The sequence below is a fragment of the Heloderma suspectum genome, chromosome 1, assembly GCF_057233095.1.
Source record: "Heloderma suspectum isolate Gila_16-S chromosome 1, 16-S_ref, whole genome shotgun sequence".
Classification (NCBI taxonomy): domain Eukaryota; kingdom Metazoa; phylum Chordata; class Lepidosauria; order Squamata; family Helodermatidae; genus Heloderma; species Heloderma suspectum.
The window spans coordinates 139,672,661-139,698,662 of NC_139458.1; the positions used below are offsets into that span (position 1 = coordinate 139,672,661).

Genomic DNA, 26,002 nt, shown 5'->3' on the forward strand with positions numbered 1-26,002 from the left:
ACAAAAAACAGGGCTGGGAATGCAAGGCTTAAACCTCTCTTTCCCATGAGCTGTGGTGCCAATAACAATGGGCACCCTGCTAATCATGCTATCTATGTAACGTATAGCTAGGCCATCAGAGACTGAATGTTACATATCACTTCTCATTTCCCACTAGTAAGTACTCTTTTGCTCCATAACTTCCTCATTGCATTTTTCACCTCTTCATTTCTCAGGGTGTAAATTAAAGGATTGAGCATAGGGGTGATAATGGTGTAGAACACAGCCACGCTCTTGTCCTCTGAGAAAGTGGTGGAAGGCCTCATGTAGATGAAGATGCATGGGCCAAAAAGCAAGATCACTACGGTGATGTGGGAGGCACAGGTGGAGAGGGCTTTGAGGCGTCCTTCGGAAGAATGAGTTCTCAGCGTGACAAGGATAATGATGTATGAAACAGTCAACACCAGAAAACAGGTCAGAGAAATCATGCCACTGTTGGCAATGACGATGAGTCCAACTATGTAGGTATCAGTGCAGGCCAATTTCAGTAAAGGGTGGACATCACAGAAATAGTGGTCTATTTCATTGGGCCCACAGAAGGGGAGCTGTGTGGTGAGAAGAGTCTGCACCATTGAATGCATGAACCCTCCCAGCCATAAAGCCATCACCATCCTACTGCATACACTCTTGCTCATAATCGCTGTGTAATGGAGGGGTTTGCAGATTGCTATGTACCGATCGTACGCCATTGCTGTGAGAAGAAAGATCTCTGTGCAACCCAACAAATGGATGAAGAAGAGCTGCGCTATGCAGCCAATAAAGGAGATGGTTTTCTTCTTTACAAGGAAGTCTGCTATCAATTTGGGAGCAGTAACAGAGGAGTAGCAGATGTCTACGAAGGAGAGATAACTGAGAAAGAAATACATCGGAGAGGTCAGACGGGGACTGCTCTTGATTGTGGCAATGATAAATAGATTCCCCAGCACAATTGCTGTGTAGAAGACTAAAAACAGCCCAAAACAGGCTTTCTGTAAGTCCTGATCCTGGGTAAGCCCCAAGAGGATGAATTCAGACACATTGTTTGTGTTCTCCATGGATTCTGGGTAGATGATAAGTTACAATGCTGAATTAAATCACCTGTCATCGTAGAAAATGAAGAATAGTGTCAAGTAAAAGTACTCTTGTCATACACAACAGTGAAAAATCAACACATCCAAGAACTGGACATTAACACTTCATGATTCTCCAGGACTCTCATTCCAAAAACATAAAATACTTCACTTTGGGAATGCACAAGACTGAAATTCATTTAACCAGAATGATTGGCATAAACCAATATTTATTTACTCAGCAATTCAGGGAAGTAAATCTAGGAAGGATTCACAATAGAATAATTCATTGGGAGAAGCAAAGAGGTTGTAATGAGAGTAAACTGAAAAGCATTTTTTCTATCAACTCTTGCACAAGGAAGGATGCGAAGGAACAGAACTGTCCTCCCTTTTGTGTTTAGTTTGGTTGTAGGATATTGTAGGGTTAAATCTTTTGTGTGTGTGCTTGTCAGTTTCAGCAAAAAGGTTAACAATGTAGAGGTCAAAAGATTAACTAGGATGCAGAGTGCAGGGAGTTTATGTGATATAAGCCCTATGCAGGCGTTTGCCTGCTTGCATGTAGGGTAAAAGTGGGGAGGGGGATGTGGATGTAAGCTCCACCTCCAACATCGTTGCATGTCCAGCTGCTGGGTAGACCTTTGCCCATTGAGCTATAGCTTGCACAAAAGGAATAAAAGTGTTGGATTTTACAGGGTTTTCACAAGCAGTAGAAGCTTTGCACTAGCAGACTGATAACACTAAATACAACCCTAAAGACACTGGAAGGTTTGGAGGAACAGTAGCTCAGTGGCAGAGCACATTTTTTGCATGCAGAAGGACCCATAAACATTTACACATACACATAGGTTGTGCCTCAACAAGAGATTGTGAGATGCAAATGGAGCTAGAAAAAGAGACTACCTAATGCAAATGTTACTGTATTTTTGTTGCCATTCTAACACTGAATGCATAGGATTTGAGATGACAGCCATCTCTTGTGCATCGGATCAAATGAGCGCCATAAACGATGCTCCAAGACAGTCTTTTGTTTTCAGAGCCTCCTCAATGAGCAACAGCGTAACTAGGAGTGTTGAAATATATATACTCTTCTTAAAATGTGAGTTTAGCTTGCCATTGAACACCCATGACTGAATAAAAATCAGATCTGAAATACGTATAAACACCAGACTGTTCTAGTACACTTCAAAGCTGACTAGTGGGTTAAATGTTGGATTTGGCAGTGGGAGAACCATAGAGATTTTTCTGATGGAGGTTCTGTGGCTTTAAATAGCTGTGTGTCATGTAAAAATCCAACATGTGCCATTTTTCATAGCATCGAGATGCAGTGATAGTCGGGACGCTGCACCTACTGAACCTCTGGGCAAACTACATGTTAGGGTGCAAGCACACGTAACAAATTTTGAGAGACTCTTGCAAAGTGTCTGTTACCGGAAGAGGCTAGAGGGAACAACTAGGGATGGCAGAGAAATCCACTGTGGACTCAAATAAGGCCAGATTCTCAAGAATCTGACCTGTAAAGCCCGCAGTGGACTGACCCCACTCACCTCTGGATCTGTCAGATTTCCAGCAGAGCAGCTCTCCTCCATTCCAAATGGCGCAATCGGCCAATGGCAGCTACCGTTAGCCAATCGCAGGAAAAATACAGCTGTAAATTGTGTACCTTATGGCATTTGTGGCCATAAAGCACGTCCTTCTATGGAAATGGTGGCATAAACGGCTGCAATTTTCATAGGAAGAAGTGCCTTACAGCTGCAAATGCCATAAACTACACAATTTACAGCCATACTTTCCCCACAATTGGCTAATAGTGGCTTCCATTAGCTGACTGTGCCATTTAGAATGGAGGAGAGCTGCCTCGCAAAATCCGATGGATGTGGTAAGGCTCTGGTGAAATCCATGGGGCCCCAAGTGGCCTGGATTTCCCCTCTGTGGATGCCCCCCCCCGACCGGATGTCAGAGGTTTGTACATCCCCAGGAACAATTCGCCCTACAGTTGTTTCCAGATGAGTCTTTATGGTGCTATCATCCTGCCTCTTTCATGGAATTCAAGGGGGGGGGTTCCAGATGTCACTGTATTCTACTCATGGCCCTCCCACGTTTTCTTAATGCTTTTTCCACCTTTTTCCTTAACACAGAAAATCCGCTAAGAAGAAAATACCGGAAGAGCTAAACAATGCCTTCTGACTGCTAGCATTCGGAGCCACCCATTTGGAAGCCCCCAGATACTGCTTTTACTGCCCAACAGAATTCTGGGCCTATGATTCCTGTGCAAACATGTTCCTGGAATGCCGTGGGGGTAAAAGCAGCTTTCTCTCTGCGTGCTTCCTAGCGCTAGCAATCAAGAAGGCATGGCGTGGCAGTTCCATCTTTTCCTCCATAACAGATTTTCCACAATTAGGAAAAAGTCAGAAAAGGAGGCCTACAAGAGGAAGATCACAATGTTTGGACCCCACATAAAATTCCATTAACGAAAAAGGGCAACGGCAAAATAAAAGCCCTGTCTGGAAGAATCCTCATTCACAAAGCCTTTGCCAGGGAAAAATTCGTCAAACCTACTGCAAAACTGGAATAACAATTCATTAGTTTACCAAATTTATATACTGGTTTTTAACTGTTGTTTTCAAGTAACTAAAGATGATCTATGTAATAATTGAGACAACCAAACACTGATTCCTTCCTTTGGATACATAATACATACGTACACAAAATACATAAAATTGAAATTAACAGGGGGGAAACCTTGAGACAAATGGGCATTTAATACATTAATGAACAATTTACATACTTAAGGGCACCATCCATGCATGTTTAGACAGCAATGAGTCCTACAACTCCCAGCATTCCCCAGCCAGCATGGTTTAAACTCACTGCTGTCTAAACATGCATAGGATGGCACCCAAATGAATTACTGCTGACCTCCACTGGTACCTGGACGATCTTTCTTGTATGGTATCTTCTAGTCCACAATATTTGCCAGCGTTAGCAAAGTTGCCTTTAGACTTCTGTTCCCAGTCTCCCCTCCCTCTCTACCAAGATTAGCCAGAATACTATCCACTGCTTCAGTGAATGCGTAAACTACCTTTGAATGCTACCCAATTCATACCTATCTACAGCTTTCCCAGCTCAGACAGTTCACCCTCTTTACAGGGGACCAGCTGAAACCATCAACTCATAAAATCGTTGCTTCTACAGCACGTCTGGGAAAGATTGTCTCTCTCGCTTGCCCTGTTGTGAGCTTAGAATGGAAATATTTAAATGTGATCATGCCCTGCTAGCACATCACTGTGTGGTTAATGAGCTCCCAGGAGCATTGAGATGCTTCCCAACAGAAAATGAAATCTTGAAGAAGCAACTCAACTTTTTAATGCATAAGCTACAAATTTATATGAAACCTTCAATGCTCCATTATAGGGGTGCAGAACCTCAGACCTGGGGGCCAAATCTGGCCACCTGGGATACCCATCTGCAGCCGCCAAGAGCTTCTCCGAAACTGAACTTGGCCCTGGTCTAAAGGGCGCCATTGCTTAAAAGATATGGAAAACGGCAAGACTTCAACTTATGTGCCCCTGAAAAGGAGGTGATGATAGAGCAGGGGTGCTGAAGCTCTTTCAGCCAGAGGACTGAATTCCATCTCAAAGAAGCTCTTGGGGGCTGCATTCCCGTGGTGGGCGGGGCTGAAGGCAAAAAGGGGAGGGACAGAAATGCCAGCACGGTGTAGCTTAACTGCAAGACTTCAACTTATGTGCCCCTGAAAAGGAGGTGATGATAGAGCAGGGGTGCTGAAGCTCTTTCAGCCAGAGGACTGAATTCCATCTCAAAGAAGCGCTGGGGGGCTGCATTCCCGTGGTGGGCGGGGCTGAAGGCAAAAAGGGGGGGGACAGAAGTGCCAGCACGGTGTAGCTTAACGCTCTTGCTGCGGGTAACTAGCCCTTGGGGGGGCCATTTCAACCTTTTAGAATGGGGGGAAGTACACATGCCATGAACCCACCAAATGACCAGTGGTTGGGAGAAAGGGGGGCAGAGGAAAGGGATGGGGCCATGGCCATCTGGGGAACCCGGAAGGCTGGGTTTGGCCCCGGGCCTGAGGTTCCTCACCCCCGCTTTAGACACTGCAGAAGCAGGAGGACAGCCACAGTTCATGGTTCAAGCACCCTATGGTGCTGCTATAACGTTGAAATGCCAGAGGGTGGGACCGGTTGTCAGAACCCTTATCATACAACTGTTGCCCATCCAGGAGTGGGGTGACAACCAGATGGTATTAATGGTTACGTAATGTTAGTGGCTCTGGTACAGCTGTCGTAAAATTAAAGGGGCACAAGTTGCATTTTTGCATCAAGGAAACCCTGAAACGTGAAAAGGGGGATTTGATCCAGACTTCGACATACTTAGAGCAGAACCACTAAAATTGCTGGGACATAAACGTTAGTAACCAACTTTGGTACTATTGATTTCCGTTTCTAAGTATGATGACCTGGTCTGGATCCAGTCCAATGACTGCTACCTCTCATAATAAAACATTCCAACCACAATATGGCAGCCAGTGTCTATACCAGGGCTGGGCAGCTTCTGGCCCTCCAGATGTTTTCACCTATGGCTCCCAACAGCCCTAGCCAGCATAACCAATGGTGAGGGATGATGGGAAATGTAGGCCAAAGCATCTGGAGGGCCACAAGTTGCCCACTCCTGGTCTATACCAAGCCTTTGATTTTTAAGGTATCTTTTCCGGGCTCCAAATGCAACTGCAGCACATAACCCTTCTAGTACTGCTGCCCTATGCTCAGTCTGGAGATAGTCCTGCTCAGAGGCACCTTTAAAAAAAAACAAACCATGGATGATGTACACAGCTGCACTTCAGAGAAGAGTGCAGCCTGCAAATAACATAAATCCTAAAAGGGACTCATCAAATGGCAAAATTTGGGGGGGGCTTGCCAGTGTTTGGGTGCTATTTAGGAGAGCATTCTGGTTCGAAAGGAAGGAAATAGAAGACTTGTCTTTATTTTCACTAGTGACATCAGAAGCACTAGCCAATAGGAGCCTGGGCCGGATGCGCCACCATATTGTAAGCTCCATTCATTATCACAGATCATAAACTGGCATTAATGGCATTTTCCTAGCAATAAAATACTCAGGAATTCTGTGATGTGAAGCAATTAATTATGCTGTCCTGGTTGCTGTCAAGCCTAATTCATATTTCTGCTATGACCCTTCACATGAGCATTGATGAGGTTCATGGCATTTAAACTGCCTGCAGCTGCAAGATTAGACACTTGGTTACTGCAGGACCCTTTAACCACTGATGCTTTCAAATCAAGGAAGCACAGCTATGCCACCTAGCCATGTGTAAACTTCAGCCTCTTGCCAAGCCTGTCTCTTGCATCTGCCGTCCTACTCTTTTGCTCCTGTTTTCTGATTTTGTCAGCCGTTCATCTCCTTGTGCTAAGGGATGGTCGGAATATTTACAGTCCGTGATGCATAGTTGGTTCCAAACTCCCCTGGAGATCAAGCACTCCACTCAGCAACCGTTAAGCGCTGCCAGTCCCATCTTGGGAGGCAACATTCCAAAGTTCCTCCCAGGCCCTGTTTTCATGACCATGGAAGGAGAAGGGAGGAACGGCTCACCTGTATTTTTGTAGGAGCTGCTTTTGGTCCAGGCAGGGCTCCATGAGGGAGTACATCGCACCATTCTAAGTGGCTTCAGATAACTTACTTCTGGGTAGGGTGCAGAGGGTGGAGTGAATGTCATCTGAGTGGCCGGGGCTGCTCAACCAATAAGAGAGGCTCCCCCCGCCTGCTCCAGGCTCCGGAAGGAAAGTGCAAAGTAGTTACTTCCCCTTGTGTGGATTTATAAGACAAGCCTCCCAATGAGCCCCAAGCCTCATGGAACACAATGGGTGTTACTTCTGAGTAGACACGCGTATGCTTGTGCTGGGAAAGGGGGGGGAGAACACAGAGATGGGAAACCAGCCCCCTTTCTAACCAAACTGATACTGTGCAGGATCTCTACAGCAAAGCTGTGAATTAGTTACTTCGTAAGGCAAGAAATCAAACGACGGAGAACCGGAGCCTCGAGATTGCACTTAACCACAGTTAGGGAACTGAGCTTTAAACTGCACCATTTCAATTTAGTGAGATCTCTGTAAATACTGATGTGAGGATTCGGAGAGCAAGCCTCATTCAGCACAATGGGAGACACCAATGAGTTGTGGGAAAGAGAGCAGGAAACACAAAGGCGGAAACCAGCCCCCGTTTTAACTCGCAGGACCTCTATTCAGGGGAGAAGCCTCATTGACCGGAGTGGGAGTTACTTCTGAGAAGACACTAATTGGTTTGTGCAGGGATGGGAAACACACAGGAAACACCCCTTGACTGGAGTCACAATGAAAGGCACCCCCTTGGGCAGGGCTAGCATCCCCGAGGTCAATGCGGGGGCTGGGGCACACAACAACTATACTGGGGAGAACCCGACTTGAGGAAAAGAATCGGACTTGAAGCAGTCTCAGTTTTTCCCTGATAAGCTCTGGAGAGGTTGCTGGATGGCCACAACATCATGTATCCCTAACAACCTCAACACACAGCCAGCTTGGAGTAAATTGCTGGTGGAGACACCCCCCAAGCAGCCTTCCCCAACCAAGTACTTTCCAGATGTGTTAGACTACAGCTTCCATCATCCCTGGACAGCATGGCTGGGGATGATTGGAGTCATAATCCAACACATCCAGAGGGTGCAAGATTGGGGAACGCTGCCCCAAATGTACATAACTATTAGCTTTGCAGATCTCTTGCCAAAACTGACATTGCATCAAGTATGCTCCTAATTATGCCCAAGGGGAGGCATCCGAAATGCTCTTTGAATATTTACTGGATAAGTCTCTGATTCATAAAATCAAGAGGTTAAGAACAATGGCCCCAATCCAACTGCAAAGGGATACAGCCGCCAGGGTTGCATGTGTAGCTCTTCCTTCAAATAACAGTAATTGTGCCAAACAGCTGTTTGGAGGGGGGGGGGAAGAGTGGGGAATATTCCAGCCCCCTGGACCACTTCCCAACTGCTGATTGGCACAATTATTACTCTTCAGAGAGTTCTGTGTGCGCGCAGGCAGCCCCAGCAGCTGGATCAGTTAGGGGAACTGCGTGCACGGCACTGCTGGCAAATGCATTCCCTCATTCAGCCATGGATGAACACAGGCCAAACTAGGGCTTAAGAGCATTACGCCAGTGAAGTGACATCTCCATTCTTCTAATAAGCCAAACCAAAACAAATAGTTGTAGCAATTTCCCTAGGAAAGACCTGAGGCATTGCTCTCCTAAAGCTCCCCCCCCCCCCCCCGCAGGACTCTTTCTCCTTCTCCTCCTTCTTCAACTGCAATTATATTGGCCTGGGACTTTATGCTCTGAGGGTACATCACCTTCCAACTAGGAGGTAAAGCTACCCAATTTGGCTTCTACTGGCTTCTTTTTACCTAGTACACCATCCACAATTATCTCCAGCTTTGTTAATATAAAACTGTCTACTTCCTCTTTACTTCTGTTTTCCATCTGCCAAGGAACCTGTTTATTTTGTCTAAGGATAGTGACAGATCTGGCTAACAGATGGATTTTATATTTTCAAAAATGGAGAATCAATTATTTGTTTGTCCATCCCAATAGTCCTAGGGACAGTGCTACGTGTAACCTGAAACCATAACAGCCTCTAGTAGAGCCCAATGTGAATGTTGGCAACCTCCTCCCGCACTCCATCATAAGCCTATGAATAAATGTAGGTTCATAGAATCACAGAATGACAGCATAGTAGGGTTGGAAGGGGCCTATAAGACCATCGAGTCCAACCCGCCGCTCAGTGCAGGTTCCATGCCTTCAACATCACCCACCCTTTTTTCTCCTCCCCTTGCCCTTCCCCACTTATTGCTTTGCTTACCATCTAGTCCGAGGAAGAGGTCCGAAGAACTCAAAAGCCTGGGTGCTGTTTTGTGACCTTTGGGCTGACCTAATAAAGATATTGCTGTAATATGGATTGTTGAACTTATTTTCAGAAGTTGAGAAGTTCCAGGGTGAAGAAATACAGCAAGGAGCCATACAGCAGCGGCTTGCAAGCCAAACCTATGGGGTACAGTACTCCGTGGAGACGCAGTTTTCTGTAGCCCCCAAATAGGCTGTTAAGCTCAGTATCACCACACTTCCACTCAAACATCCAAGGGTAGTATCCAACTGAGTGGTTACACCCCTGCCGAGTGGCCTGCATCCTGTCAATCCCCATCTGCAAGCAGCGCTATCGCTTGAGGAACAGAGATTTAGCACTTCCGGGGGCAACTGGAAACGAGCAAAAATGTTCATTTCTGGAATGGGGCAGGTTAGCACAGCCTGCATAAGGGAGCTCTGCTGACCTGCCCTGATCTGGAAACGAGTCTTTCCACTCATTTCAGGACGTCCTCTGGGAAGCCTTAAATCTCTGTGGTGCAAGTGGTGGGTCCTGCTTGCACAACAGAATCTACGGGGTGCAAAAGAATTGGTGGGGGCATAAGCACCCTCTTAGATACTGCCCCAAAGAAATGGGGGAAGATGGAATATTGTAACAGAAGCCAGTAAACCCTATAGGTAACACTGGAAGCATACTGGTGAGAGTGGTCTCGTTATAGAAGAGGGCATGGCTATTGAATGATGACAGAAGCACATTCTGCTCATACTGAGATATACTGTCTTCTATATTATTTCTTCATCTATACCAGGGTTTGACTTGCCCCACACTTTAATTCTAATGGTTGCTTGGTAAAGGGTGGATATTCTGAATTTGCCCTGATTTGCATAGGGAACCTAGATTCTATCTCTTCTTTGGAATTGTTGTATAGTACTGGTCAATTCACTTATATCTCTCTGCCTCAGATCCCAGTCTGTAAAACTGGAACAATAATGATATACATCAGAAAGGTATGATGGTGGTGAATGAATGAATGTATGTATGTATTTGTGTATTTATTACATTTCTATACTGCTCAATAGCCACAGCTCTCTGGGTGAACCTAGTAAAGGCTGAAGAAGGCAACTTTGTTTTGTTACAGTGCCTCAGACTGGCAATGTCCTTTTCTGTGAGTGTAAGGGGAAACAGGAAAAATAGCATGCCCCCACTTTCTTTTTCACCTTCCCTTCATGTGGCCTTTTGCTCTGCTGCCAAGTGGAAATCTTTTTTTTTCCTCTGGTTGCCTCCCCAAACCAGCCTTACAACTCTCTGGGTCTCAGACATCTACTTTAGCTAGTGTGGGGGATGGCTAATAGACATGAGATGGGTAACCCAAAAAGAAAAGAGACCACAAGTTTCAAACAATGAAGTTAAAAAAATGAATGTTGAATGGATACACATAGACAATACACACACAAAAAACATATTGGCAATAGGGTAATAAAGTAAAGAGGGATAAATGCATCCATCTAACCTGACTAGACTCTGTCCCTATTTTATCCAGGGGGGAATCACCACAGCGACAGGTTTAGTTCGCTCTCCATTTTGCTGTGTTTTTTACTGGAGTCAAATCTACTCCATCTGGCGACACATGGGGGTCGAAAACCCAGATTATCCCAAAGCTAGCCTGGGGTCTTGGCAGTTCACACAGCAGTTTACTACGAATTGTTTGGGTGGCTACTGGGTGGAATCTTGCCCATATCATCATTTAGAGAGCCTGTTCCCACCCTCCCACTCTTACCTTGTTCTGCCCCTTCTGCTTTCTCTGGCCAGTATGTGTATTAGCACCCCACCCTTCCCAACCTATGTCCAACCCTCTCCACCCAATTTTTAAAAAATTACTTTCCCTCTAAAACCACAATAGCACAATAGCGGCAGGACTAAATGTGCAGCAGCGACCCCACATTACCACATCAGTGGGGACACTCAATCACTCATTCACCTTAGGTAGTCTGCTTTCAATCTTTAACATCCCCCTTCTGTGCCTGTTCATTCAGAAGAAATAAATCTCACTCCCCTGCAGTGAAAGGGTTAAAGGCTAACTGTAGTAACTCACCCTAAAGCACTCTTTTGCTTCTCCATTGCTCTCTTGGATCTGAATTTGAAGCAGATCGCTGGGACGTGGGAAACTGGAGTGGGCGGGGGAGCTCTGGAGGACTGGGTTCACAAAGAAGTCTTCAAATTCAGATTTCAGCTTGCCCATTTTGGAAGGGATTCTCATTATTGTTTTTGTTGTTGTTGTTGTTGTTGTTAATGTTCCTCTTTTTGTTTCTCAGAACTCCTCTGAGATGTTGGCTGCAATTCTAAACCCACTTATGGGGAGGAAGCCCCATTCAACCCAATGGGGCTTACTTCTGAGTAGAGATGCATAGGATTGCAATGCTCCCCATTTCTAGTTCCCCCCACCCCAATTTTGCCACATCCCAGCAATCTGCTGCAGAGTTGCTGCTCCCCATGACCCATCCCATTTTCCCCCACATGTGCACTTTTGCCTACTGTTTCCACCCCCACCCCCTCTTACTCCCTTTCTCCTTCCCCCTGCTCACAATGAGAAGGCAAGATTGTTACTGCAATGAAGCAGAGAAGTGATTTTACATAACAGAAAAACTACAGAACATCAAAGCACCACAACCTCACAATAGCAATCTAAGAGAGCATTGGAGAAGTGAAAGAACACTTTAGGGTGGGTTATTACAGTTAGCCTTTAACCCTTTCACTGCAGGGGGTGAGATTTATTTCATACTTCTGAGTAAACATGCACAGAAGGGGGGAATGTTAAAGATTGAAACCAGGTTAACTAAAGTGGTTGAGTGTCCCCACTACTGTGGTAATATGAGGGGTTCTTTGATGTTATGTAGTTTCTCAGCTATTATGCAAAATCTCATCTTTATCCGCTTTATTGCTTTATCACAGTAACGTTCTTTCCAGTTTACCAGAGCACTCATAATGTAGTAGCAGCCGGGAGCCTGGACAGGGGCAGGAAACAAGCCTCACTCATTGGACTCCCACCTTTATTTACTCTATGTCCACCCGCTCCATACCCCACTTGTAAATAACTCCACTTCCCCACCCCCACCCCAGGTGGCTGTGGTTGGTGAACCTGGAGTGCTTAGTTCGGGTTCACGATGGAGTGGCAATGTGCTATGTCGACATTGTGCTTTTAAGGGGATTTTTTTTTTTAAAGGTAAAGGCTGCCGAGCAGCACACCCCTACACTTTCTGGGGGATGGCCACCAGAGGTTAGTGGTAGGCAAGGTTTTGAGTTAGCTCAAAACTCCTGAACAGCCAGCTACAAAATGGTGGAAACATTGGGGAAACACAGGGAGGGGAAACACTGAGGGAACACCCTTTGACCAGGGTCGGTGAAGTCACAGCCAGGTGAAAGACACACCCCTGGGCAGGGCTATCATGCTGAAGTAAATGCTTAGGGTTGGTGCACACCACAACAGAAGCACAGACAAGCTGAATTAAGGAAAACAATCCGACTAAATGTACTCTCAGAAAAAAAGTTTTTTCTCAAAAATCTCCAGGATGACTGCAAGATGGCCATGACGTCATGTGCCCTGAATGACCTCCAAACGCAGCAAACTCTCAGTAAATCACTTGTGGAGACACACAGATACATCAGGTCTTTTATCTATGCAATATGTAACTGTCATAGGTCCAGCACTCTCTCCACCAGTTCTCCAGTTCCTGCAGCTCTGACTCTTTTTTTCCCTCCAGGTTTCTAGCCTTCTTGCCTTCCTTCACTGTCTTCTCTTCTCGCTGGTTCAGTGCCTCTTTCTCCCTTTCTACCACAGGCTTATATATCTTAAAATTAGTTCTTTTCCCTCCCCAACTCCAAACAATCAAGAGAGTAGTTTCTTGTTCATTTCTGAAACTTAAATGTCAATTTCCTAAGTTCTTCATCTGAACTTCTGTTGAACCTCCTGCAAACATCTTTTCTCTCTCTCTTCCTCTGACCTTCTATTGAACCTCCTGCAAACTTCAAAATCTCCTGGCTTCCTGAGCAAACTTACTGACTTCTACATTCTAACTAAACTTTTGGCTGAAACTGGCAAGCACACACACACAAAGGTTTTAACCCGTAATATCCCAAACCCGGACTAAATTTTTTTTAAAAAGAGGACGGTTCTGTTCCTTCACAAAAGGTGAGAAGATACATTTATCCATTTACTTTGGGAGGCTAGAGGAAATGCAGCATGTCAGCCTAATTATCCAGTGGACTTGGAACAGGGAGAACCAGAGTTCCCATTCATACTTTTGCCATGTTCTCATTGCGGCCCTGATTCTTGTACAAACAAACGATCTGCCCATACATATGAAAGGGTGACCTCAACCTTGTATAAAAACTAACTCCAAGGACCGGTTGTAATGTTCTACTTTCAGAAATCTGGCCTTGGATTGAAGTTTTTTAGCCTGGGTCTTTTGTTTTTGTTTTTTTAGTCTGTGATGTTTCAAATGTATTTCAGAAACTGAGAAGATCCAAGGTGGATATCCAGGGTTAGATTCAAATTGTTCTAGTCTGCAGTTCAGTACAGATACACTCCTTTCAATGGATTCACTGAAGGTCTGCAGAAAACATTGGGTATTATTTCTCAGAATTGTAATGGTTTACAAAAGCACATAGGAAACAAATAAAAATAAAAGAATATGTATTTCAATAATAATGTATGTACTGGTGATCTGTGTATTTGTAGCTAATGACTGACAGGCTGATCCTAAGTTTATATACTCAGATGTAAGTTACACCATGCTCAATGGGATTTGCTCCAAAGTACGTGTAGGATTGCCACTTACAGTTCAATCCTGAGTTCAGTGTGACACATCCAACTAAGTGTGTATAGGATTGCTACCTTAGGGAGCAAACCTATGGCCACTAGACACTGTCTAGAGGGCCATAGGATTGTTTGGTCCTCAGAAACTGTGCTCCCTGCCCCCTCCCCCTTCTCTCCGTGCCAGCTACGTTTCTGCACTCTGAAACCGACAGTGGAGATGGGGAAAAGGGGTGATCCCAGGTGAGGGGAGGCAAGGAGACTGGGGAAGTTACTTTATGCAGTTTTCTATCAGATATCCAGGCCCCTTCCCTCCCCCTCCCTGAAATCACCCATCTAGCCAAAAATGCAGAGGGGAGGAGAAGGCCCCTTCTGTGCACCAGCCAGTTTCAGAGCCTGGCAACTATGTGGATAGGATTGCATCCTTAATTAAGTTAATTATAATCATAGAGGATGGAGAGGGGTTAGAAGAGATATCTCTAATTAGGCTGGAACATCATGATTTAAGCCAATTTAATACCAGTAGGTGCAGTCCTGATACTTTTAAAGCAATGTGAGTTTTGCCACCAACTTCAGCAGATAAAAATATTACTTCCATTAAATTCACACTTTGGTTCTATTTCAGTAAAATACATTTCCTCCATCTTGGGCTCAGGCTGCATACAGACTTACTTTAAAATCAGGGCTTGCTGCCCTTTTTCCTAAGGGTTTATCAATTTTTCTTTCTTTTCCTTTTTTGTTCAGGGCTTCTTAAGAAAAAAACACACATACATACACATACATACACACTTGCTTGTTAATAGTAGAAAAACTGTTAAGAGGAAAAGGGAATGTGACATCATAGGCATCATAGGCACCAGCCAATTAGTCCTCTGCATGGCCAGTTTCTGCTACATTCAAGCTGTCTCCCTTAAAGTCAGTTGAAGAAACACTGTATGGCTTCTTTGTACCTCTTGCCTAGTAAATAAGCATACAAAAATATGGCTCCCTACCTTGCTGAAATAAAACTGATGCACCAATAGTAGGGATGTACAAAAGTCACTTACCTTTTCAAAGGGTGACATTCGCGGTGGAGGGGAGGCACTCCGTCCCTCCCACTGAAATTCTGGCCGGTGGGGGAGGCGCGCCGTCCCTCCCGCCTGAAATTCTGGCCAGAGGGGGAGGCGCTCCGTCCCTCCCCCCCGAAATTCTGGCCGGGGGGATGAGGCGCTCCGTCCCTCCCCCCCGAATCCTGGCCAGCTGGCTCCGCAAATGGCAGCGGCCATAGCCGCCGCCGTTTGCGTCCCTGCAGTCAGTCGTGATAGGCTATGCAAATGTTTATGTAGACTAAGACGGTGAAAATAACGGGAACGCAAATAGCATAGCGTCTACGCTATTTGCATTCCCCTTATTTTCGCCATCTTAGTCTACGTAAATGTTTACATAGACTAAGACGTGCCAAAATAAGGAACTCGCAGTTTTTTTTTTCTTTTAAATCAGCCGTGATAGGCTACGTAAACATTTATGTAGCCTATCACGGTGTTTTTTAAAAATCTAGCCGTGATAGGCTACGTAAATCTTTACGCAGCCTATCACGTTTTGTTGTTGTGTTTTTTTTTACTGGAAATGGCGGTGAAATGGCTACGCCGTCGCCAGGAAGATTCGCCGAAGGTAAGTCCCGTCCCGGCGGGGGGGCAGACCGTTTCGCCACAGATTTCGGGGGGCTGAATGCGCTGGCATTTGGCCTCCCTGAGATTCGTGGCGAAATTCTCTGACATCCCTAACCAATAGCTGAAAAAAACCTGCCTATCCAGATTCAGATATAATCACAAACCACTAATTATTTCTGTAAAAATAAGTGGAACATTCTCCCCCTGTGTTGGAACGAACTACACGTTACGTTACCTTAGTGTTAGCAGTAACATCATGGGCTTTTAAAATTAAATGCCAGACATGTGGGAGGGTCAACTGTCATAGCCACCACAGCATGTGGTGAGAGAAGACACAGAGCCTTCTGTCTGCAGCAGTGATCTTGGTAAAAAAAAAAAAAAAATCCCTTCTCTCCCCTCCCCCCCCCCAACCAATATGCACACAGAGAGAGAGGTGGTCGAGCCAATCTACATTACAACTTTAAACTGGTTTCAAACCGGTTTATCTAAAAGGATCCTGCAGTTTCATGAGGGTACTGAGAATTCTTTGCTAGAGACCCCTGTCCCCTGCCCAAGCGGCCCCTCTTCCTAGAGCTACAATTCCCAGAATTCCTGTATTTGGTAGCCGTAATCACTAAAAACAGGTTTGAAACCAGTTTAAAGTTGTAATGTAGATTGCCCCTAAGAAGCATTAGAATGTAAAGCATTAGAATTAGAGCTTTGATTCTACTGCTAATTACTATGTGGAGAGGCAATTTTTCACAAAAAACAGGGCTGGGAATGCAAGGCTTAAACCTCTCTTTCCCATGAGCTGTGGTGCCAATAACAATGGGCACCCTGCTAATCATGCTATCTATGTAACGTATAGCTAGGCCATCAGAGACTGAATGTTACATATCACTTCTCATTTCCCACTAGTAAGTACTCTTTTGCTCCATAACTTCCTCATTGCATTTTTCACCTCTTCATTTCTCAGGGTGTAAATTAAAGGATTGAGCATAGGGGTGATAATGGTGTAGAACACAGCCACGCTCTTGTCCTCTGAGAAAGTGGTGGAAGGCCTCATGTAGATGAAGATGCACGGGCCAAAAAACAAGATCACTACGGTGATGTGGGAGGCACAGGTGGAGAGGGCTTTGAGGCGTCCTTCGGAAGAATGAGTTCTCAGCGTGACAAGGATAATGATGTATGAAACAGTCAACACCAGAAAACAGGTCAGAGAAATCATGCCACTGTTGGCAATGACGATGAGTCCAACAATGTAGGTATCAGTGCAGGCCAATTTCAGTAAAGGGTGGACATCACAGAAATAGTGGTCTATTTCATTGGGCCCACAGAAGGGGAGCTGTGTGGTGAGAAGAGTCTGCACCATTGAATGCATGAACCCTCCCAGCCATGAAGCCATCACCATCCTACTGCATACACTCTTGCTCATAATCGCTGTGTAATGGAGGGGTTTGCAGATCGCAATGTACCGGTCATATGCCATCACTGTGAGAAGAAATATTTCAGTGCAACCAAAGAAATGTACCCCAAAAAGCTGTGCTATGCAGCCAACAAAAGAGATGGTTTTCTTCTTTACAAGGAAGTCTGCTATCAGTTTTGGAGCAGTGACAGAGGAATAGCAAATATCTACAAAAGAGAGGTAACTGAGAAAGAAATACATTGGAGAGGTCAGACAGGTACTGCTCTTGATTGTGGCAATGATCAGTAGATTTCCCAGCACAATTGCTGTGTAGAAGACCAAAAACAGCCCAAAACAGGCTTTCTGTAAGTCCTGATCCTGGGTAAGCCCCAAGAGGATGAATTCAGACACATTGTTTGTGTTCTCCATGGATTCGGGGTAGATCATAAGTTACAATGCTGAATTAAATCACCTGTCATCGTACAAAATGAAGAATGGTGTCAACTAGAAGTGTTCTTGTCATATACAAAAGTGAAAAATAAACACATCCAAGAACTGGATATTCACATCTCATGATTCCTTCAGATTCTCAGTCAAAACAAAACAAAAAAGAAATAGTTCATTCTGAGATTGTTTAGGAGTTAAATTCAGTGAATATGAACAGCTGTCATAAAGGAACATGTACAAAGAAATTCAAGCAAGTGAATCTAGGAGGTAGTGCAGGACATTATAATAATTCTTTGGGGGGTGCTTCTATAACTTGGAAAGCAAATTAGTATATAAAGGCCTAATAATATATAAGCATAAATATATTTGTTTTCAACATCCGCACAAAAATCCTTTGGGGTGATCCTTCCTTCCTTCATTCATTCTTTCCAAACAGCCCTGTCAAAATCTCTACAGCTTACTCTTACTCCAAACTGAGCTACTGAGGCTTGCATCAACTACCAGGCAATGCCAGTATTATGGGATGCCATCAGTGGTGCTTTGTTGTATGAGCTCTTTTGTTGTAACTACTGTCAGTGGCATTTCAAGGCTTTTCCCCACAGTGATGATAGTTCCTTTAACACAAAGATGACACAGTACAAAAACAAATGATCCATACAATAGCACATTTTCAGTACTTCCAGCTCTGACCACAGTGATCACCTAACAGGAAGGATTTGGTGCTGGACTCAGTCCAGATGTCCATTGCCCTTAGAGGGCATCAGCACTGTCAGATCTGAAAGTCCTGATAAATTCTTAGGCAGTGGATGCGATCTCCATTTGATTAGCTGTTGGCACACTTGTTTTGCATAATATAAACATCTGCATTTTTTATATTACATGTTTTATATTACATATATTACATAGAACATGTTTTACCAGAGGTGGCAGTGAGGTGAGTGTCCACACCACAAACAGCAGTCCTTCTTGCAAACTACCTTCAAACCTCTGAAAAAATGTCTGTCTTCCTAGATTTTCTTAGGGCACAAGTGTACGCAGGTTAAGAAAAAAGTTGAACAACTCCTAGCATACCCGAGTCATGCTGGGAGTTGTAGGACTGTTTTCTGTCTAAACATGCATAAGATTGCATGCTTATTTATATTACAAAAACTACCATCGGGACACCATTTACTCCAGAACAGACCAGTGAATTGGACTGCTACTGAGTAGCTCATAAATCATAGCCGAATACCATAATCCAAGGAAGATCCATGAGAGGAAAATTATTTTAAAACATGGATCTCCCCTATCATATATATTAAAGGATGCTGGGAGCAAGGAACCCTGTATCAAGCTCTCAGGGGTGCATGCAGAGAGCTGAAAGCCCCGGTCAACTGTTAGGCAGGAAAGGCATCTCCACATGTACTCCTGCCAGCATGCAGCTTCCTGCTGCACTCTGAGTTGTTTGTACCACAGCCATGCCCCAAATCACTAAAGTTTCAGTCCCACGTACACTGAGTTCAGAGTAAACACCACTGTTCTGGGGATTTTCAGGGTGGGGGAAGGTTCAAACAATGGCATCTTCGATTTGTAACCCTCCCATGTTTGTAACCCTTCCCACCACTTATTCTTTTTTCTTACCACTGAAAGTCAGTTAAGGAGGAAAAGCTGGAACAGCTACACAATGTCTTTTGATAGGTAGCTTTAGGAGTCATCCATCTGGAAGTACCAAAAGTTTCAGATCTACAGTAAAATGGGAATGTTTTTGATTAAGCTTTCAAGGAATGTTGTGAGAATAACTGGGGAAAGGAAGTACTGTACAATATATACAAACTACACATAGAATAAGTATTAAAGGAAGAAACCTTGAACCAGATGGGAACTCTAATCAACCTTTTCTTCAGTACAGTAATAATCAGCTATCTGCACCCTTAAATGAATTACTGGTGATCTCCATTGTTACCTGGATGGTCTTTCTTGGATGATGACTCCTAATCCGCATTATCTGCCAGGATTAACAAAGTTGCCTTTAAATTTCTGTTCCCAGTGTCCTAATCTCTCTATTAAGACTAGCCAGAATACCATTCATTGCTTCAGTACCAGTGTACTGCCTTTGAATGCTATCTGGTTCTGACCTATCTGCAGCTTTCCCAGCTCAGCAAAAGACTTCAGGAGCCATTTCCCTTTCTTCAGAGGATGAGACCAGCTGAAGCAACAGACTCATAAAATCGTTGCTTCTAGGGCACATCGGGGAAAGACTGTCTCTCTCACCTGCCCTGTTGTGAGCATAGAATCAAAATATTTAAGTGTGATCATGCCCTGCTAATACATCATTGATCTGGTTAATAAGCTCCCAGGAGCATTGAGATGCTTCCCAACAGTAAAAGTGATCTTCAAGGAACAACTCCGCTTTTTAACACACAGGACATACATTTTAATCACGTTTTCAATGCCCTTTTTGCACCCCTTTTACAGTCAGAACTGAAGTCCTACAGCAGTATTCCCCAACCAGGTGTCCTCCAGACGTTTTGGACAACAACCCCCATCATCCTGGCCATTAACTATGCAGGGTGCTGATGGGATGTGTAGTCCAAAACATCTGGAGGGCGCCCAGTTGGGGAAGGCTGTCCTACTAGTCTCCCACACCTTTGTTAAGCAGTGGTGACTTTTTTATATTAAAACAGTAACAGCAGGGACTGACTTATCCCATGATGTGCTACCATATTTAATAGCCATCCACCGCAAGTGTGAGATGAATTGCCCCGGTCTTTACTAGGCATGCAACTGTAGTCCAGCCAGGATAGTGAGTGAAGATTGGATGTGAACAGCCTATTGCTTCTGCCCATGTGGTGGTAGGGCTATAAGCTGTTGGATAATAGGAACATCAATTTTCAAAAAGGGATCGGGGGGGATCCAGAAAATTGCAGGCCGGTTAGCTTAACATCTGTCCTGGGTAAACTAGTTGAAGGCATTATTAAAGGTAAGCATATAGAAACACAAGCCCTGCTGAAAAAGAATCAACATGGCTTCCACAAAGGTAAGTCCTGTCTCACTAACCTTTTAGAGTTCTTTGAGAGTGTCAATAAACACATAGACAGGGTGATCTGGTAGACATTGGTTACTTGGACTTCCAATAGGCTTTTGACAAAGCCCCTCACCAAAGACTCCTGATCAAACTTAGCAGTCATGGAATAAGAGGATGATCCTCTTATGGATCAGTAACTGGTTAAAGAACAGAAAGCAGGGGGTGATAAATGGTAAAATCTCCCAAAGGAGGGAAGTAAATGGTGGGGTCCCTCAGGGATCTGTATTGGGACCAGTGCTTTTCAACCTGTTCATAAATTATCTAGGAGTGAGCAGGGAAGTGGCCAAGTTTGCCAATGACACCAAATTATTTAGGCTGCTTAAAACAAAAAGGGATTGTGAGACTCTCCAAAAGGATCTCTCCAAACTGGGAGAATGGGCATCTAAATGGCAAATGCGGTTCAGGGTAAGCAAGTGTGAAGTGATGGGCAAAAAATCCCAACTTAACGTATAGCCTGGTGGGATCTGAGCTAGCAGTGACCAACCAGGAAAGAGATCTTGGGGTTGTGGTAGACAGCTCAGTGAAGATGTCAACCCAGTGTGCAGCCGCTGTAAAAAAGGCAAACTCCATGTTAGGCATAATTAGAAAAGGAAGTGAGAAATATCATACTGCCCTTATACAAATCTATGGTGCGACCACACTTGGAATACTGTGTACAGTTCTGGTCAGCACACCTAAAAAAAGATATTTTAGACCTGGAAAAAGTGCAGAAAAGGGCAACTAAAATGATCAAGGGGCTGCAGTATCTCCCCTGTGAGAGAAGGTTACAACAGATGGGATTGTTTTCCTTGGAAAAAAGGAGAGTGAGGGGAGACATGATAGAGGTCTACAAAATTATGCATGGTGTGGAGAATGTGGATAGGGAGACATTTTTTCTCCCTCTCTCAAAATACTAGAACCTGGGGTCATCCCATAAAGCTGATTGGTGGGAGATTCAGAACAGATAAAAGGAAGTACTTCTTCACACAGCACATAGTTAAACTCTGGAATTCGCTACCACGGGACGTAGTGATGGCCACCAATTTGGATGGCTTTAAAAGGGGGTTGGACCAATTCCTGGAGGAAAAGGCTGTCAATGGCTACTAAGCTTGATGGCTATGTGCTACCTCCAGTGCCAGAGGCAGTGAACCTAGGTACAGTTGCTGGGGAACAGGGGTGGGAGGGTGCTGTTGCGCTCATGTCCTGCTTGTGGGTTCCTGGTCAACAGCTGGTTGGCCACTGCGTGAAAAGAATGCTAGACTAGCTGGACCCTTGGTCTGATCCAGCATGGCTCTTCTTACATTCTTATGATGGGAGTTGTAGGCCAAAACATCTGGAGGGCCACAAGTTGCCCACTCCTGATCTAGCAGCTGTGATTGGGAAGGACAGATAAAAAGAAGTACTTCTTCACACAGTGCATAGTTAAACTATGGAATTCTTTACCACAAGATGTAGTGATGGCCACCAATTTGGATGCGGGTTAGACAAATTCCTGGAGGACAAGGCTATCAATGGCTACTAGTCCTGATGGCTATTTGCTACCTCCAGTATGAGAGGTAGTATGCCTGTGTACACTAGTTTCTGGGGAACATGAGCAGAAGGATGCTGTTGTGCTCATGTCGTGCTTCTGGGTTTCCAGTGAGAAGCTGGTTGGCCACTGTGTGAACAGAATGCTGGACTAGATGGACCCTTGGTCTGATCCAGCAGGGCTCTTCTTATATTCTTAGGAACAACTCTGCATGCTTCCAGATGCAAGGGGGTGATAGAGAATATCCTGCAGCTTGATCACTTCCTATTCCCTGCTCCATTCCCTTCTTCTTCCTCTTGCCTCTGCAACAACCACTTCCTCTCCAGAGAGGAAGCAAGTAACCATATTTCATACCTTTGCTCACTTACACTCATGTACCCAGCTTAATGGGGTGCTTGTAGTTAAACTGTGTTAGATAGCCTTCTCTGACGATGTGTATAGAAGCCCTAATAAGGTGTGTTGATTTGAACTTCCTTAAAAACTGGCTCTGTGTTTTTTGCCTCCAATACTAAATGCTGTGTTGTCACATTTTCCCTGGGCTTTTCTACGTGATGCGTTTAACCCACACCTTTACTGATGGCTTCTCCACCCATCAGCTTTTTATCCTGCAATTTTACCAGGGCTTCTGCTTCCAGATTATTTGTGGGATTAAGATTGGCCCTTAACATGTGCTTCCCTCCCCTCCTTTCCCTTTATCTGGGAGTTCTATATGTTTAATTATACAGCCATTAGATGGTGCTGTAGTATAGCTCCTATTATCGCTTGGCTTCCTCTCATGGAGAAATTCAACATGCTGTATTTTAATGGCTCATTATCTCCAATCTTTAAAAAGAAAGGATAAAGGTCAGAAGACACTGAAGAGTCCCTGGAGGCTGATGATGTCATCTAAAGGACCCCCAAACTTTCATGAGCAATCAATCTCACTCACAGAATAAAAGCCTCATGTAGAAAGCTCCTGAGTCTTCTGCTTCCAGATTCTTTGAAGGATTAAGATTGGCTCCTTTACCCATGCTTTTTCTGGCAATTTTCTTTCTCTGCCTTTCTATGTGTTCCGTTACACAACCACTAAGTGGTCCTGTGGTACAGTGAAGCTGAACAATGAAAAGTTATAGCTCTTTGCTTTGAGAGTTTTTGTTGAAGAAATCTAATGTTACCTGCACCTAGCACAAAAACTACTGGGCCAAACTGTGTGATATTTGGGGGCTGAAACTTCCCCAAATATCATGCACTTCTGTGCAACCAGTGAAAAGTTACAGCTCTTTGCTTTGAGAGTTTTTGTTGAAGAAATCTAATGTTACCTGCACCTAGCACAAAAACTACTGGGCCAAATTGTCTGAAATGTGGCTGGTGAACACCCCTCCATGGGCATTGAGAGCTCCCCAAATGACATGTATGTACCATGACCACTGAAAAAGTTATGGCTGTTTGTGTTTTCCCATGCAAGTCAATAGGAAAACATCAAAAACGAGTGATGTGGATATCCGAATCTTGCGTCGGATCAGAGTCGAAATGGATGGGGTCTGAATCAGTCCGAAGCGAAGTGGGGGGGGGGGTCTGTGCACAGCCCTGCTCAGGAGAGTCTTGGCCCAGACCTTCCCAGCCATTCTCTGGTGCAGAGCGTGCGTCAGCAGCAGCCCTATGTTACGTGCAGAGATGGCAGCACCCACCCCCCTCTCCCCGCTCTTCTCCCAGTCCAGAATAGACACCCCAGCCCCCTCCCAGCAAGTTCCTGGTTTAATAAGCAAGAGCAGTTCACCCACTGCAGCACGTGTTTCCTCAGTCCTCTCCTTGCCCTCCATCACATCGCCGAAACTTGCCGGCTGCCTGGGCTACTGATGAGCAGATGCAGTGGCTGCATATACACTCCCCATTCAGTCAGCCCAGGGGAGAGGCAGCACATCCATGACAACTGCTCTGTCTGCCCAGCCTCCCCAATATGGGCATGAGTGGTTCTCCTGCGCAGGAGCCAGCCCTTCTTTGGGCAAAATGGGTGTCCCTGAAGGACACCCACAGCCAACCATACTCTTCGTTGCTTTTTAAAAATGCATTCCTTCCAGGCCAGTGGTCTTCTTGCTTTCCAGTCCCACTCTCATTGGGGCAGACGGGGCAAGGAGAGAGCACCGGGCCCTCAGCCCCCTCCCATTACTTGTAACCTGAGCAGCAGCACCCCCAGCAGAAAGAGAGGGGCCGCTTCCATTGTGCAAATCATCGCCTGCCTCATTCGCCGAATTTTACAGGGGGTCCAGGCAGTGATCCACTAGTAACCCTACGGGGTCCCCTGGTAACACTCCCACGTTTTCGCACTGCTTCTTCCACCCTTTTTCTTATCAGAAAAAAAAATCTGTTGGAGAGGAAAAGACGGAATAGCTGCACAATGTGGTTTGATCAGTAGCTCTAGGAGCCTTCCATCTGGAAGCACCCAGAGACAGACAGAGGGGGGCGGGGGAGAAAGAAGAGGGTAAGTGAGTGAATGTGCATCTGTGCATCAATTCTCTCCTTATATATTTTCAAAACAATTTCCCTTCAGTTTGCCTTTTCTATGCAATGGTTCCTGCTGGATTAGAAAATACTGGGTTCAAATGACTGTGTGTGTGTGTGTGTGTTGTTGTTGTTGTTGTGTGGAATTGTCCCCCCACTAACCCTTTGTTTTGCATGATGATCTTTAAGTTAACTTGCCTTCGTTTCCCTTTTCTGTGCAATGTGGATTGCTTCCGGAACAGAAAAATGTCAGTCCAAAGGAATGGTTTTGTCCTGCTATATGGATCTCCGTCCTCACTGCTTTGCACTCATGTTCTTGAAGTCACTTGTCTCTGTTTCCCTTTTCTGTGCAATAGGAGCTGCTGGAACAGAAGAATGTGGGCCGGAAGGAGTGTGACACTCTCCCCACTCCCATCCCTTTGTTTTGAACTCACAACCTTGAACTTGGCTTGTCACTGTTTGTCTTTTCTGTGCAATAGGTTGCTGCAGTGGATTCAAAAGGCGGCTTTGTGTCTTGCTGTGTGGATCACTCTCCCCCACCCCCACCCACGACTTTGTTTTGCTCCAGACACCAGCTGCTCCACACACCCCATTCAAGGCTGAGTTTTGCTGACCAGCCTTTCAATGACTGGGCAAGTTACATTTCTCAAAACTCTGGGGTCAAACCCCTCATTCAAAGAGTGGTGTGCCTAATCAGAGGATCAGGAACAAGCTAGCTGTAAAGCAGGGATGCAAAACCTCTGGCCTGCGGACCTAATCCAGCGCACAGAGGTTCCACAGCCAGCCTGTGGAGCCTCCTTGGGTTCCTCCAAACCCTGCCCCACAGAGCATTCCCACTGTTATTGTCAAGTTCCTTCGTCCTCTCTCTCTTCACAATCAACACACTCCAAGATACTAGCTCACTACTTTATTAGCTAACGACCAGGTTCTTTACAGATGCAAATTCTAGGAAATTCTCAGGCTACAAAGGAAACAGCTACTCCACACAATTACCAATACCAATAGAGGAGCCAAAGTGGAAGTTAGAGAAGTTGCCAGCAGTTTGAACAAGAGCTTCCTTGACAGACTAGCTGGGGGGGGGTGCCCCTCCCTTACCACGGCTCCTGCCTATGTAGGCTCTCATGCACGGCCAACCTGGAGGAGTGTCTGAGCTCTGCCTCTGACTTTTCCTGCTTTGCTCTGCAAGGGACCCAAGCATCCCTCAGGTCATGCCCCTCACTCTCCTCCTCCCCTGAGACCTGGGTTCTCATGGAGGAGGAAAGGGGGGCCTTCAGGTCGAGCCATCTGTGTGCCAAGGTCGTGAGGAGAACGCCTTGCCATATCTGGGCTCACTAGAGAGGGAGCCTCCCCAGTTCTGGCTGTTCCCATTCTGAGTCTGAGCTGCTAACTACCTCCACGCGCTCAGATTCATTCCTGGCAGTTATCTCCAATCTCAGATAATCTCACTGTGATCTCCAATCTCAGATGATAATCTCACTGACATAATCTCATCTGATTATGATTATCTGATTATTAGTCCCACTGAGATAATCTCATCTCAATCTCAGATGATAATCTGTCAATGATAATCTCACTGTTATCTCCAATCTCAGATGCAAGGAGCAGGGGAGGAGCAGCCTCTTTTCCCAGCACTAGGCAAGTCTTCCTTTGCATGCCTTTC

At 45.2% G+C, this 26,002-nt stretch overlaps 2 protein-coding genes across 2 annotated transcripts; both read right to left on the reverse strand.

Annotated features, from left to right (window-relative positions):
• Positions 1-128: 128 nt before the first annotated feature.
• LOC146358123 (olfactory receptor 4S2-like) lies at positions 129-1,181 on the reverse strand. The gene has a single exon (XM_084803687.1). The coding sequence runs from the start codon at positions 1,071-1,073 to the stop codon at positions 144-146; it is 930 nt and encodes a 309-aa protein (XP_084659813.1). The 5' UTR covers positions 1,074-1,181; the 3' UTR covers positions 129-143.
• A 15,149-nt stretch (positions 1,182-16,330) lies between these two features.
• LOC146358124 (olfactory receptor 4S2-like) lies at positions 16,331-17,275 on the reverse strand. Its single transcript, XM_084803712.1, has one exon. It carries the CDS (start codon positions 17,273-17,275, stop codon positions 16,346-16,348), a length of 930 nt encoding a protein of 309 aa, XP_084659838.1. The 3' UTR covers positions 16,331-16,345.
• Positions 17,276-26,002: the final 8,727 nt, after the last annotated feature.

What these genes read in the sequence shown, in the direction of transcription:
- LOC146358123 (XM_084803687.1), bottom strand. Translation starts at nt 1,073, where the DNA reads ATGGAGAACACAAACAATGTGTCTGAATTCATCCTCTTGGGGCTTACC.
- LOC146358124 (XM_084803712.1), bottom strand. Translation starts at nt 17,275, where the DNA reads ATGGAGAACACAAACAATGTGTCTGAATTCATCCTCTTGGGGCTTACC.